This window comes from Cryptomeria japonica, chromosome 7 (genome assembly GCF_030272615.1).
Source record: "Cryptomeria japonica chromosome 7, Sugi_1.0, whole genome shotgun sequence".
NCBI classification, from domain to species: Eukaryota; Viridiplantae; Streptophyta; class Pinopsida; order Cupressales; family Cupressaceae; genus Cryptomeria; species Cryptomeria japonica.
In genome coordinates, this window is record NC_081411.1 from 815,890,652 (window position 1) to 815,905,780 (window position 15,129).

General features: G+C 35.6%; 1 protein-coding gene across 2 annotated transcripts in view; it reads right to left on the reverse strand.

Moving 5' to 3' along the window:
- Window positions 1–15,129, reverse strand: part of LOC131041805 (serine/threonine-protein kinase TIO) — a 114,222-nt gene that overhangs the window by 40,638 nt on the left and 58,455 nt on the right. For both annotated transcript variants that reach the window (XM_057975020.2, XM_057975019.2), the window contains exon 6: window positions 14,346–14,438. In XM_057975020.2, the coding sequence (XP_057831003.2) occupies window positions 14,346–14,438 (93 nt within the window). The remainder of the gene's footprint in view (window positions 1–14,345; window positions 14,439–15,129) is intronic.

Consider the following 15,129-nt stretch of genomic DNA (forward strand, 5'->3'; position numbering starts at 1 on the left):
TGATGGCATGGACTGCAAGGTCTAGAAAATAAGAGCAATAATAGAGGCCAAAGAACATGACCCAACGGAAACATTTTTCAAAGTTGTGCAACAAATTGTTGTTGATCATTGGAACAAGATGACCACCCCCTTACATATCTTAACATTTGCTTTGACGCCAAAATTTTATAGCGCAAAGATGCTTGCATTGCGAAGGAGGGTGCCACCATATAGAGATGTGGACGTTGCTACTAGCTATAGGGCTGCATTTAAAAAGATATATTAAAATGAGGAGACTAGAAATATTGTCTTGAGAGAGTTTGGCCAATTCGTATCTACAAAATATCATGATGTTGTAATCCTTCAAGCCAAATAAATGCTGATGAGTGGTGGTATGTACATTGTCAAGGCTAAATTTTCTTGCAGCCTCTTGCAATTAAAATTCTCACCCAATTTTGTATCTTTTAATTTATTTATTTTAAAGTTTTCCAATTCCATTTGGTGCTATCATATTAAAATATTTAAATTTATAATTATGTTTTAACAGGATGCAAATTCTTCAGCTGAGCAGAATTGGAATACATACTCCTTCATCCACTCAATCAAGCAAAATCGTTTGGGTGCAAAAAAGGCAAAGGTTCTGGCCTACGTGCACTCCAACCTTCATCTATTGTCCGATAAGAAACCTAAATATAATGCGGGTGCAACAAGGAATTGGGATCTAGCCCCTAAGTGTGCTGATTTAGATGCTACAGTTGCACAACTTGCCCAAGTCTCTATAGATGAGGCAGTTGTGAAACTTGACAGAGAGGTAGCTAGTGGGAGTGACAGTCCAATGGATTGTGGTTCAAATAATGTTGAATTTGAACCAAATGATGACCTTGGGCTTGGGATTGATGCTTCAGATGAAGATGAATACGAAGATTAAATCCCATATGGCTTGTAATTTGAATTTTCATTGTGTCATAACATTTTGAGACTTGAAAGTTGAATATTATAATTTTGTTAAATTATGAATATGATATTACATTTACAATATTATGAATATTTATTGGCAATTATGGATTTATGTATGGGAAATTACATTGTACAGATTGTATCATTGTACCCATGCCCAAACCAGCAACTTAGGTTTTGAGACAAATGGTGTTGAAATGAGGCATGAAGGTCAAGAATTATATATACGTCCTTCCTACAATCTCAATGAGCAAGAAAAACACTTTCTTTTCTTTTCAAGACATCCACGAAAGGGAGCTACGCATCAAGCTCCAATCCATTTTTGAAGTTAGAGTCATTACATATGTTGTTTGGATCTAAATGAAACTTTTCATGTAGGCTATTCAAATTTGTATCATCCACATTCCTCTTAAACCAATTTGGCTTTAAAGGAAAGGAGATTGAGGCAAGTGCCTTAGCATAGGCCATTAAGGGGTTGGTTACCGTTAGTTAAAGAGTTGAACTCATTTTCATACTCTTTGTCTGCTCCTAAAAATTGCCTTGAAATCTGAAGAATGTTGGCCTTAAGCAAAGATTGCCTAGACACACTCACTCATTAGTTTTCTTTCCAATTACAAGCATTGCTCACCAAACGCAATCTTGGTGTAAAGGAATACTACATCAAAGTTAATCAGAAGTTCCCTTTGATCTAATAAATAATCCTTAACAAACATGACAAAATAAGTTGTCTAAAATGAAAGCAGAATGGCACGCAAAAGGTTTGTTGTCGGGAATAATCATTATGTTATGTTGTTATGTTTATGTTGTCGTCGGTAATAATGTGTTACGGCGGTCAGTTAGTTAGCCAACGGGTGGGTAGTTGGAGTCGCGACGGTTGTGTCGCACCCCTTCGGCTGTCATATATTGTACCATCTCCGGGTGTTGGAGGACATGTAATGTTGACGACAGATTATAATATGAACATCTTTTGACATTAATGGCAAGCTTATTCTGGCACTTCTTTTGTATTTGCATTGTGCATTGCTGTTCAGTTTCTGTATTCTTCCTGTTTACCCAGTGAGGTAAACAAGGTTTAAGATTATTTGCGATGAATGTCACCACCTTGTCGGTTAAACCATTGAAGAATACATAGCATCCACTCTTGTCTGTAAAGGGACACTTTCTATGTCGATTTTCAGCACTTTGTCACATCCCCTTTTTTTTAATTTAGATAAGGAAATACTTAAAATAATATCTTAAGTTGTTGAAATGACTATATTTTATAAAAAGGGCAACTTAATATATTTTTTTAAGAAAGGTCCAATGTAATGTCAGAAAGTGTTTTGATAAAGAGGACCTAAAGTGATAATAAAAAGTTTTGCTAGAACAAAGGGACTAATTGAAATATTAAATTTTAAAATAAAAATATAGACACTTCTAAAAGAGGGCTAAAATTAGTAAATAAAACATTACAAAAGAGGATCTGAGCTCGGCAAAAAGGCCATCCAGAATATATTCCATCTATTATAATTCTCTAATAGCTTGGACCTTGTCTTCATCTATTTGCTCCCAAGAACAAAGCCATTGGCATGTAGCTGATTGAAGAACAAAAAAGTTAGGTCGGGGAAAGAGGCATCAAGAGTTTGTTCCATCTACTTGATTTCTCTAATAGCTTGGGTATTGTGTTCATCTATTTGTTTCCGAACAAAAAGCCTTTGCATGCAAGTAATTGAAGCATCAAAACCCTTCATTTTCGAGACAAGTAGAGGATGAAACACTCTTGTCCATGGAGGTAATTCAACTAAAGAATCGCTGTTGTGTAGATTATGAAAATTCCAGATTTCTAGAATAGTGTGATTTGAAAATTTCTCAGTGTTGTTCTAGTTGTTTGCTTCCAATGTGGTGTGGATTTCAAATTGCTTTTGTCAATTGATAGTGTCGTGTGTTTCTTGCAATTTCCAATGTATGTAAAGAGGGTTTAACATCAGATTTGTATTGTGGCACCGCCAAATAATATGAGTGCTAAAGATTACATGTATATTTCTGTTGATATTAACTTTCTTATTTATGCTATTATGATTATTTAAGATGAATCCTGCTGTAAAAGTTTTGAAATATTGATTGCAGCTATGTATTGTACCTGCCGTACAGGTTTGACACTGCCCTGTGAGCACCATACTAAATAGCATTTGGGTCGCAGCATATTACTCATGATCTATAATACATTTTGGAGGGAGTCATAAGCGTTTTAAAAGCCTGCCACAGCATATCTATATGCCATCAAAGCAAATAAAAGGTCATTGCAACATACTGGTACATGTTTTAATTCTTTGAAGACTGAGTACCTATTTGGTGGAACAAGTCCAACATATTTGTCTTTGCTCTGCTAAATCAGCTTTTTTTGGAATATAATCAGCTTTATTTTTTATTTTATCAGCTTCTTGGTTCTTTAGCAGTTTTTTGGGGAATATTCCTATGTTTCATTCAATTAGCATGTTTAAGGTGTGATCGTTGCAGCCATACCACTTGAATGCTGGCTGTATCATTGCTTATTGACCCTTTTTGCTGTTTTAGGTTATAAATTGAGACTGTTTTCTGGTTTTAATGGTGACTATACACCTACATCAGCAATATAAATAATGAAATAGACTATTGCAACACCTTGAGAAGCCACTACAGCCTTCTGTACAATTCTGCCTATGATTTCAATGCTTAATTTCTGAGAATAACTTCAACTTGTGACTATACAGAAGTGTTTATGTTGTTGTACCTCTTCATTCATGCTGAGTTGTGATGCATTATATCTTGTTGGCTGGGAAATTCATTAGTCTTGCTGCAGCAGTTTATGGGAGTTCAGCAGTTTATACTGGCAGTGATTTTGATGTAGATCTACTCTCTTTGCTTATTTATTGTAATTTCAAACTATCTGAGCAGTTTACACCCGGAATTATTAGTGAGTTTGTATTTAGGATTCAGCATTTTATGTCTGGAAGGTTAAGCTACCAAGACATTAATTCTATTTCCAACTTATTCATTCATTTAAAGCTATGTGGCTCACCTCCAATAAGCTAATGTCCCCAAACCGCCATATACTCACACCTTGCCCACATCAAGATCTTCGTGATAAAAAAGAGTGAGAGTTTACCCACTTTTTCGACCTAGTTGTTCCATTAGCCTATTTTATTCCCGTAGACTAATTCTGAGACTTGGAAAGAAAACAATTTAATTAATTAATTTTAAGTTGCCTTAAATAATGTTGCAGACAAATTGTATTTAATTAATTTTATAATGTGACTTAAAGTCAGTTTCAAAAAGCCAAAATAAAATAAAGTCACTTTGTGTGCCTAAAGGGTATTTTTTAATAAAAACTAAAAATAATATAACTTCCTATAAGTTGCATTAGACGTTAAAAAAAGAGGTTTAAGGAGCTCTTTTGGACATCTTGATCATTTTCTAATTTTTCATTGTTAAGTTTGGACTATGTGTTCAACTTAGAACCCTAGGACGAAAACCATAAGGGAAATTTGGCTTCATAGATGAAAGATTTCCTCCTAGTCAAATCAGAGGTGGATTCAAACAATATTCATACTCATAGTGATATGATGATATCAAATTTCCACAATCCATAATTTGATGTATTTCTAGCTTTCTGGATTAGATTGTGTATTATTTTTTGAATCAATGTTTTAAGTCACACTCCCTGATCCATCATCAATCATCTCAACGCAGAAGAAGTGACAGTTTTTTAGGGTTTCAATTATTGAAAGTCAATTGCAACTATGCAGTGAAAGTTGCAAGATATCTAAAGGAACTATAGCACAGTATATGCAGATGTATTGTTGCAACTATGCAGTGAAAGTTGCAAGATATCTAAAGGAACTATGGCAGAGAATATGCAGATGTATTGTCTCCAGGATCACAGGTATAAGTTCAAGGTGTAGATTTTCCCTTCAGCACATTTGCTGCTGCAAATATAAATTTTATCAAAAGTGTGACAGAACTTTAAAACATTTACAATCTTTCTAATGATCTTTCAACATTTACATGTCGACTTGTCTAGTTTGGTCTTGGATAAATAAGCATGTTTTATATGTATAATTCTCATGTGATTTATTGTTACGAATATATCAAAGGTTCAATATTTCCCTTTCATTACATCTCTTTCTGTCAACTTGACTTTGTTACCCATAATTAGGCACGAATCTGGGATAATTTAGCTCAACCAATCTTTAAACGAACAAATCATTATATCAATCCTTTTATTTTACTTCTAGTTCATACAGTTCAAATCTCACCACATCTACAAGGAATAGTAGTCATAATCTTTTGTTGATCAATATCTTGCCCACACCTTGCAATCATTGTGTGGGTATCAATCGCCTATACAGAGGTAATAGGGTAACTAGTTGCTCTCATGCTCAATGATAAACTTTGGAGTCATATCAATAATCTGGGTTAGCTACCACAATTTCCAATTATCTTTTTATTTGCTCAAAGCTTGTAGGAACACCCTCTTGAGTTTAGGCCAAGCTCGAAGTGTAGGAGAGACAACTCACTCTTGTTGATTTGGCCTTCAACCTTCCATTGTTCTGTTGATGAACCTTTTTGCACTCCCTTGATGACAACCCTGGCATTGTGAGTTGGATTTACTTCTAGGAAATGGATCAGCTGCTTTAGGACCTAAAAGGGTGTATTGTATGTCTTAGCCTAGATGATGGTGGCCAACTAAAGAAAAATTAATCAACTATACAAACCACAAATAATCAAAAAGAGCAAGATGAAGTTGATAATCTTGGCAAGCATCAAAACAAAGGTCAACTCCATATACAAACCTTCATCAGGGAGCTTTTTAGATAGACCCCCTTTGTATCAACAAAGAGGGCCATCTACATCTCACAAGAAGAGCAAATTCTGATCTCTTGAAAAATTACTTAAATTGTATGATCAAGAAGAGACAATACAAAATATTCTCTTTCTTGCATGCAAATGGAATTGCATTTAATGTAGTGTGCTCTCCATATTAGCAAGATGATTAAGTCAATCAATAAGGCACCAAGAAGATTCAAAAGTCCAACCTATGAAAAAGTTTGCACCACCCTTTTCACTAAAGAAAGTGACACTATTGAGAAATTGTTGCAAATAATTTGAGCTTCATGGTGTATCTCAAGGCTTTCTATCATTTGTGATGGGTAGAATGATGTTTGAAATCAGAAATTGAACAAAAGTAATTGCAATGAGTTCAAAGATGGTGATGTTTTGGAAAGCAATTAAATGCAGTGCTAATGAGAAAGGCACCCAATTTATTTTGTGACAATTAATTTAGTGAAGCCAAAAAATATTATCAACATTATCACAAATAACGCATAAGTATGCAAAGCAACAAGGACCATCATGGAGGCAAGATATTCCAACATTTGGTGAACTTATTGTGAAGTTCATTCTTTGAATGGCAGAGAAAAAATTGGTTAAATCTTATGAATGCAAAAACTTTATGAGCACGCTTTCAAAAAAAAAACTTTATGAATAGGCCAAGAAATTCAAATGTTTATTTGTAATCAACATCTCTCACACAGCCATTTATAGACAATTCACTAATTTGGAGCTACTAAATATAACTTCTCTAAATTTTAAATTACATTGTGTTTTCAATTAAACTATTTTTCTGAAATGCCAAAAGAATCTTTCTGAAATATATTTATTTTTCAAAATTTGTTTTTTTTAAATCGAAGGATTGAGACTTATTGCCACGCATTACATTGTTCTTAAATATTTTGTTGGTGTTTAACAAACCTTAAAAAGCTTGAAGATTAATGATGTTTAGATAGTCTATAGGCAATACCAAACAAAGAGAAAATAATATCAGGACTATCATTCCTGATAATGCTTAGTGAGCTAAACTAGATTGTTTGCTCTCTTATATTGAGCCAATATGCCCTCGTTCATTGTTGACACAAACAAACAAATATTAAGCAAATATTTGATCGCATAGATACAATGGAGCAATTCAAAGAAATCATCATGGCAAATGGGCTGAATTCATTTAAAAGATTTACAAAAATATGTGACAATGAGGAAGAGACGGAATAAAATGGCAACTCCTTCGTTGTTTTTGGCAATTGTTTCAAATTCCAAGTACTATCATGCCACTAAGTTGACAATGCCAAAGAGAACAACTCCACATATAAACATAGAAGTCATTGATGGATATAGCATAGTCTTTAAAAGAATGTTTATATATCTTAGAGTTGCAGCAAAGATTCAAGAAGAGTTTGGAAAATTTACATCCTTTGATGCGGCTTAAATAGATATTGATACATTGACAAGTAACAAAGAAATGGACCTTGTGAAGTGGTGCAACTCCCATGGAGCCATGACTAAGCATCTACAAAAAATGGCAATCAAACTTTTATCACGAATTTTTCATTCTATAAATTATATTCTAAATGAAATTATTCTTTTGTTTTTATTTTACATTTTTACCTCTATAATTTGTGGCAAAAAAAGGGGTTTTGAGTTCTTCATCTAAAAAAGACATGGAGCAAATATGGCTTCCTTTGTTATATGGAAAAGGTAAAAGTTTGGCAATTAATAAAGCAAAGGACCTTATATAAGGCTATTCAAATCCTTGTCTCTTGTCACATTCTTTCACAAACTAAGAAGGAACTTAGTAGGATTTGGGTTGTATCTATAAATGCTTTGAGACAATTCAATGCCGTTGTTGACGATTTTGACACAACAAGATGATCCTCTAGTGCATTTTCATCTAGTCATGAGAATGTAGTTGATGATCGTACTCAATCCAATTATCCTAGTCCTCCAGAGAAACTTGATGTGAAACTCCCATTTCAAGAGAATAGTGATGACATTTTTATAGCGTGTGATTCTATCAACGTAATTGTTTTGATGAAAAAAATATATTTATAAATGTAAACTGAGATGAATTACATTGGTGTATCTATAAATGCCTTTGGACATTTTAATGTCATTGTTGAGGATTTTGAACAACAAGATGATCCTCCAATGTATTTTCATCTATTCATGAGAGTGTAGTTGATTGAAATGTTCAGCCCTGATTTTTTTTTAAGACAATATGATGCAATATTAAACTAATGAAGAGTACTTGCTGTTTGTTTTCTTCAGTTTGTTTTCATGATAATAATCAACATATAACAAATAAATGTGCATAACGACATAAAATAGCAAGACTAGATTGTAAGAAAACCTCAATCAAGCTTCATAGGACATTGCCAAAGATTACAAATCAGCCTTCAGTTTAACAGTATTCTGAAAATCAGATTAAAACATTCAAATTGCAGACCTGTTACCAACATGATTCACTAAGAAAGACAACTCTGAGATGTGTTCAGCACCATAGTGTTGTGTGTAGCACACATCCCCATCTTCTCTGACAAGGACCCCCTCCTTCTAGCCTACTCCACGAGAGAGAAGAGATGCTATGTGTGCAAGGCCAAACTTTTTGTTGCCTCCCAATTGCTTGTCATGCCACGATCAGAAGTCGAGATAGAACAAAATGAAACCAGATGTCTTTTTTGCCTCGTAACTCCCAAGACTAGTGTCAAATTCATAGCTCTTGAAGAGGTCTTGTCAAAGAAGGAAAGGTCATTTAAGGTTTCGCACTCCCATTTTTGGCTTGACGAACACCAAACATGGTAGTGACATTTCAAAGATTTCCCAAACTCACGTGGCTTAGAGCCCTTGTCTTTGCCCAGTAAGAATGCTGAAGAAAGCCCCGATAAAAGAGAATGCCCACCCAGTGTTAATGATTTGAAACAAAGAGAGATCGGACTTTTTTTTAACAAAATCATGCCTTCCCAACCTAAAGGGAATACCGAAAACCTATTGCTCAAAACCCTAGTTAACACCTAAAATGGGATTTGAAATCAAACAAAATAAGTGAAGTTCCGACATTTTAAAAAAAAAAAAAAAAGGTCTTGTAGTGCATTCCAAAACACTGATAAAAGCCCTATACAAATGTTAAGTGCTTAAGTGGCCAAAACATAGAGACAAAGTTCGAACTTTTCTTTTCGAAGGAAGAGATGATTCTTTTATCGCCCTAGAAAAAGTAGAAGATTATCCTGAAACAAACCAAGACCAAAATTTAAAGGCGTAAACTAACCAAGGGCGTTTTAATGAAAAACAAAAAGTCTTTTTGTCGACTTAGATAAGACCGAAAATATCCCCAAAAAATAACAACAAAATAAGAGTAAAGGTCAAAACGCATTTACAAATCAGAATGGATGGGTTAAATCCTGGCCTCTAATTCAAAAAGTAAAATCTATAAAAAGTCAACTCATGTCTCTTTGTAAGGGGTTAGATAGTGTTGTGACGTATTCACACATCGCCCCATTGCAAATGGGGACACCTACTTTTTTTTGCTTTCTGGGGTTTGCTTTCTAGGTGTTTAGGGTTTGTCTGTTAGCTTTTGCATTTTGAGTTTCGCCAGGGGATCAATAGGATGGTAGGCTTTGCTTAAGCGAGGTGAGTCTTTGGGGCCCCACAATTAGGGTTTCTTTGAGAGTCTTCCTTAGGGCTTGGTTTTGCTCTTGTTGCTAATTGTGTCTTGCTTGGTGAGTGAGTATCATCCTTGAAGGTCTGAGTTAGGTCGAGTTGGTGAGTGATGAAGTTTGGAATGTCATCCTGATCTTCAAATGCGCTGAAATTTGGCTAAGTTTGGAATGCCCTGATCCTGAAATTTGGCTAAGTCTGGAATGTCCTGATCCTGAAATTTGACTAAGTCTGGAAAACTGAAGAATCCTCCAAAAACTAGATTTTGCAATATAACTCCTGGAGGTCGAAAACCACTCTCAAACATCCTGAAAATATATATGGAATATAACTTAAAGTGACATTTTCTTTCTTATACTTAAATGTTATATTCCATAAAATGATCTTGATGGAGAGACCAAAATGTCAAATTTCGCTCCTGACCCTTCCAAAGGGTCCAAAGCGAATTTCCCTCCTAACCCTTCCGAAGGGTCCAGAGCGAAATTCTCCATAGGACATTCTACTTTGACCAAAACCTAGAACTAACGCATTCCTAGGCTTGAATGAAGGCAAAAGCACTTGTTTGAATGAAGAAATGCGAAAAAATGAAGTCAGGATCATGGCCTAAGGTGAATTTCGCTCCTGACCCTTCCAAAGGGTCCAGAGCGAAATTCATATTTCCTCTATTTTTCTCCTTAGCTTGACCAAGTTTGTAGACTTTTGAGGCATAATTGAGAAGGTTTGATGCAACTTTGCCTTGGAGAGGAGATTTTAGACCTTGGGATGATGGATTCTAGCCTAGGAGAGGAATTTCGCTCCTGACCCTTCCAAAGGGTCCAAAGCAAAAATCCTAAAAACCATCTTTTTTTTCCAAAATTTGAGCAAAGTCAAACCTGGACAAGGGTGAGAGAAGTCATTTGGATTGCCTTAGAGTGAATTTTGGTCGCCAAGAATGCAAATTTTGAAGCCAAATGAGAATTTCGCTCCTGACCCTTCCAAAGGGTCCAGAGCGAAATTCTTAAGATCACCCTTTTTTCTTGCAAATCAAGTCAAGATTTTGGTTTTTATGACCTGGAGAGGAGTGAGGCAAGGTGTTCTAAGTATTGGAGGTGATTTGAAGTTGAAAGGATGGTGAAATAGCCCTAAAACAAGATTTTCGCTCCTGACCCTTCCAAAGGGTCCAGAGCGAAAATCCTAAAATTTACCTATTCCTTTCAAATTTATGCTAAGCTATGCCTAGACCAAGGTAAAAGATGCCCTTGTGATTGCCCTTAAGTCAATGGTTGTCTCCAGAAGTGATGATTTTAGGCCAGAAGAGGAAATTCGCTCCTGACCCTTCCAAAGGGTCCAAGGCGAAAATCCTTCAATCGCCTATTTTGCCTTGCAAAATCAAGATAAACTTGGGTTGGATGAGACAAGAAAAGTGTTTCCTTGCCTTGTGAGGTGGATTGAAGTTGAAATGATGAAAAAAATGAGCTACAAACAAGAAATTCGCTCCTGACCCTTCCAAAGGGTCCAGAGCGAAAAACACTAAAACCATCCTTTTCTCCAAATTTTGTGCTAAGTCAGGCTTGGACTAGGGTGAGAAAAGCTATTTGGAATGCCTTGGAAAGATGTTTGACCTTCAAAAATGTGAATTTTGAGCTAAAGTTGGAATTTCGCTCCTGACCCTTCCAAAGGGTCCAGGGCGAAATTCTTATAGGGTCTCTTCCTGGAGAAAATCTTGGGCAAGTTTCATGTTAATATCTTTTTGTTGATGATTTAAGTTGAAAATGCAATGTTGAAATGAATTTATCATGTGTCCTTAATCATCTTTTGGTTTGTTTTGGCAGATGAAAGAAGACCAGGCCAAGACAAGGACGACCTTCTCCAGCCCAGCATCAACAAGGACGGCCTTCTCCGGTCCAGCATCATCAGGGACGACCTCTTCCAGTCCAGCATTTGAAGGAAGGGTACACCATCCATCCTGCACATCAAAGACAAAGGAGGTTAAAGCAGGGGTTCATTGAAGAAGCAGACAGTTCCAGAAGAGTTAACTAAAGTTAGCTTCTCAGCATCATCAAATTGAATATCTACCAAGTTGCAAGTGTCAAACAAGCTGGCATCCTAGTCATCACTCCTCTAGTCGGATTGGTCCACTTCAACATGTCCAGATTCAATGTACCTGACTCATCAAAGATGGCACTAACTTCGATGTACCTACCCCGGCTATCCATTGGTTGAATATTCCAGACAAGACATGTGTCCAAATAATGCAATTATTTCATTGGTTAGAATTAAGTTTTTTGTAACTAACCCTAATTAGGGTTTTCATTATAAAATCTCGGCCATTGATCTCAAATTGATCTGAGCCATTGAATTGTATTAAGGGCGCTATATAAGCCCTGGCTCCTCATTTGTAAAGGATAATAGTTAGTCAATAGTTAGAAGGTGAATAGTTAGAAATAGTGAATAGTCAGTTGATAGAATAGCGATTAAAGTAGAATAGAAAGAGAAGGCAAAGATTGTTGCCAAGATGTTGTTGTAAAAGACTTGTAAACTTCATTGAAGAAATGGTGAAATCTATGGGTCGATTCAACAATTTGCATGGTCTTTATACTTCTCAGATTTGATTTCATGTTATTAGATGAGTGGAAGAAATGTGTTTGATTGATGGTAAAATTCGTATATCCATACTACTAGCAGTTTGTTGATTGCAGACTTGCCTTGTGTAGTCAACTGGAATCATTCAGCTTAAGCTTAACTTCAATTGTCGCTTCTTCATTGATATGCATCAGCCTGATGGAGTCTATGCCTATAGCGATGATCTGAACATCATAAAGCTTTCCTCCGAAGATCGCACTAACTTTGTGGAGATGGTCCTAGGATGTCAAGACAAGACTTAGTTAGAATTTCATCAAAGGTCATTCATTGTTCCTACATTCTTAGTGTCAGAATTAGATCCTTTCCTCGCCCTCGTCCTTTTTCCTTTTTTTTCAAAATCTAGACTAGTGAAATCCTGTGATTCCAGCAAATCAAACATTTAGGTCATCAAGTGTAAGTCCCCTTGTGATTCCAGCAAAATCACATCGTACCACAAAGAGCTTATCCACGAGTAGAGAACCTTCATACAAGAACCTTGGAGTTGCCTCGACTGATCCTTCGGCAAGATCTTCAGCATTCGGGAAACTTTGCTCGAGAGAGGATAAGGTACCTTTAGGTATTTTATTTTGTGTTTGGTCGTGTACAAAATACACATCAACAGATAGTTAGAATTTTTAGAGTTAGATAGTTAGTAGATTAGTAGTGAAAGTAGAACAGAGTAGGACTGTTGGATAGAAATTGTTGTAAAGGTAGTTAGAACCAATGAATGGAACATTGAAGCGTGTTGTTTTGTTGTTTGTACTAATTTGTTTGCATGGTTTCTTTTCATTTGGTTAGTTAGTGTTCAATGATTTAATGTTGAAGTGTGAGGATATATGATGTGATTTTAAGTTCATACCATTGGAGAATTGTTGATTGTAAGTCTTTGTGTATGGTTAGTTTGAACCCAATACTGTTCTTAGTTCAACTATGGTTGTTTGTCCTAGGCTACACTAGAATTGGGTGCCTGAATGAATATCCATAGTCTGAAAAATTTTATTCCCTAGGAGCTTGCACTATTCCTGTGAAGTTGTGGGTATATCTCTAGCTAAGCAGGAATTAGTTTATTTGAAATCTGTCAACCCACAGCATCAATCATTACTATCATTGTCCTTAGAATCCCTAAATCCTATCCGTTTGCTTTTATTTTCCCCAATTTAAGAATCAAAGCATCGTCAAATGCAGGCCACCTTGAAGCATTAGTAAGCCCCCTCGTGTTTACCAGCAAAACACATCAAATCGCTGAGTTATCCTGAGCAGTACAAACCTGACAGTTGGAGCCTTGAGGTTATCCCCTTTGATCAATTCGAACACCATTAAGGATTTCCTTATTCAAGAGAGGATAGGATACTTAGCATTCTATTATGTGTTGACCGAAAGAGAAGCATATTTTTCCCGTGTCAACACATAGCAAAGTATGCATGGACTAAGGCAACTTCTTGAATGATAAATAGGTCTCTAGCTGCTCCTAATCTGCTCCAGCACTCACTGTTTGTTGACAGCAGTATTAAACTCAGAAATATAGATTATTATTTTAGACCTGGAATGACCTGCTACACTCGATATTTTGTCCAGAATGTGCCAAGCAATCAGGAAAGCATCAAAAGGTAACAGAACAGCTACAACCACACCCAAAACATTTCCATGTTTTTACTAAAATCTACACAAGCACTCCACAAATCAAAACTATTCACCCAAAAAACTCACAACACACCAAAACCTGCAAACCCTCTTCAAAACACACCGAAAATATTCATCTTCGCACCAAAATCGAACACCTCCACAAGCCAAAACATCTTCCATTTTCCTCAATCTGAACTACAGTAGGTCTGGAATTAAGCAAGAAGCTCAAAATTCTTAGGGTTGGTAATGGTGGTGAGGAAATTTCTAGATATTTTGATAACTTCATCCAAAAATTCACGAGATGAACCAATTTAAAACACCTTAACTCCAGAGAAAAATGAGGCAGTAAAACAGTCTACAGTAATTACAAAAATGGCCAGCACTATCACTAAATGCAGAACAATCCAAATCAAAAATTCTAGGCAGAACTTTGCATTAGCATCATGTGGAATTTCAACATGCAATTATTACATTAGTGTGTTCAAGCTATTATTTTTGCATTGTTCATAGTCATTCCATTAAAATTGTTTCCTGTCCTTTTCATATAAGTAAAATAATAAATCTAACAGAGACTTTATCCATTTGCATCAAACAGCATTTAAATAGATTTCACTAAGAAAATATAATAAGGTGGTCTAGTGCCAGCCAAAGATTTCAGTTATAAATCTTTTGTAATTCACCTTGACAACACCTCCAGCTCCAATGAGAATATTTTGGGGCTTCATATCGCGATGGATGATACGATGAGAATGAAGATAATGTAGTGCCCTTACCTACATGTTTAGATTCAAATTAATAGTTGAATATCTGAGCAACAAAATATATCATTTGGAACAGGAAAACAATAAGAATCAATAAGTTTCTTCCAAAGCAACTATCTCATTTTAAATGTAACTCATAATGTCGCTAGTTTATATTTTAAAAAGTATTGTAGGTAAAATTATCAAAAACAATCAAGCATAAAAAAGAAAACCTTAGTTGTTTTCAACAAATTAAAATCTCTGAGTTAAAAATGCTGTATTTTTTAGATGACTCGAATGGAACAGAAGGAAAAATATGCAATGCATGTTTTAAGCCATTTTTGGCTATTTGCATAAGAGAAACTCAATGTAAAATCTTTATTTATCATATTAAAATTAATGGTGCAGGCCCCAAATCTGCTAGTTACCGATGAAGAAAAAATAAAACTATTTTAGTAGCTCCACAAAAGCAATGCATCTGCTGAGGAGACAGATGCATACCATTATATTTTCAACTACACCATGCATACATTAGACGGAATTTATTTCATCCATTAGTGAAATTAAGACCAAGGTCAATACCATCAAAGTGACAAAAAATACATTCTGAGTGCATGCCTTCCAATGGGGAAAACTGCTAATATGCACCTGTTCATAGTTGTGAACCTCTATGTTCTAGGACTAATAATTTCTTCCTCAAAAGCACCTTGGCCTTCAAAGACAA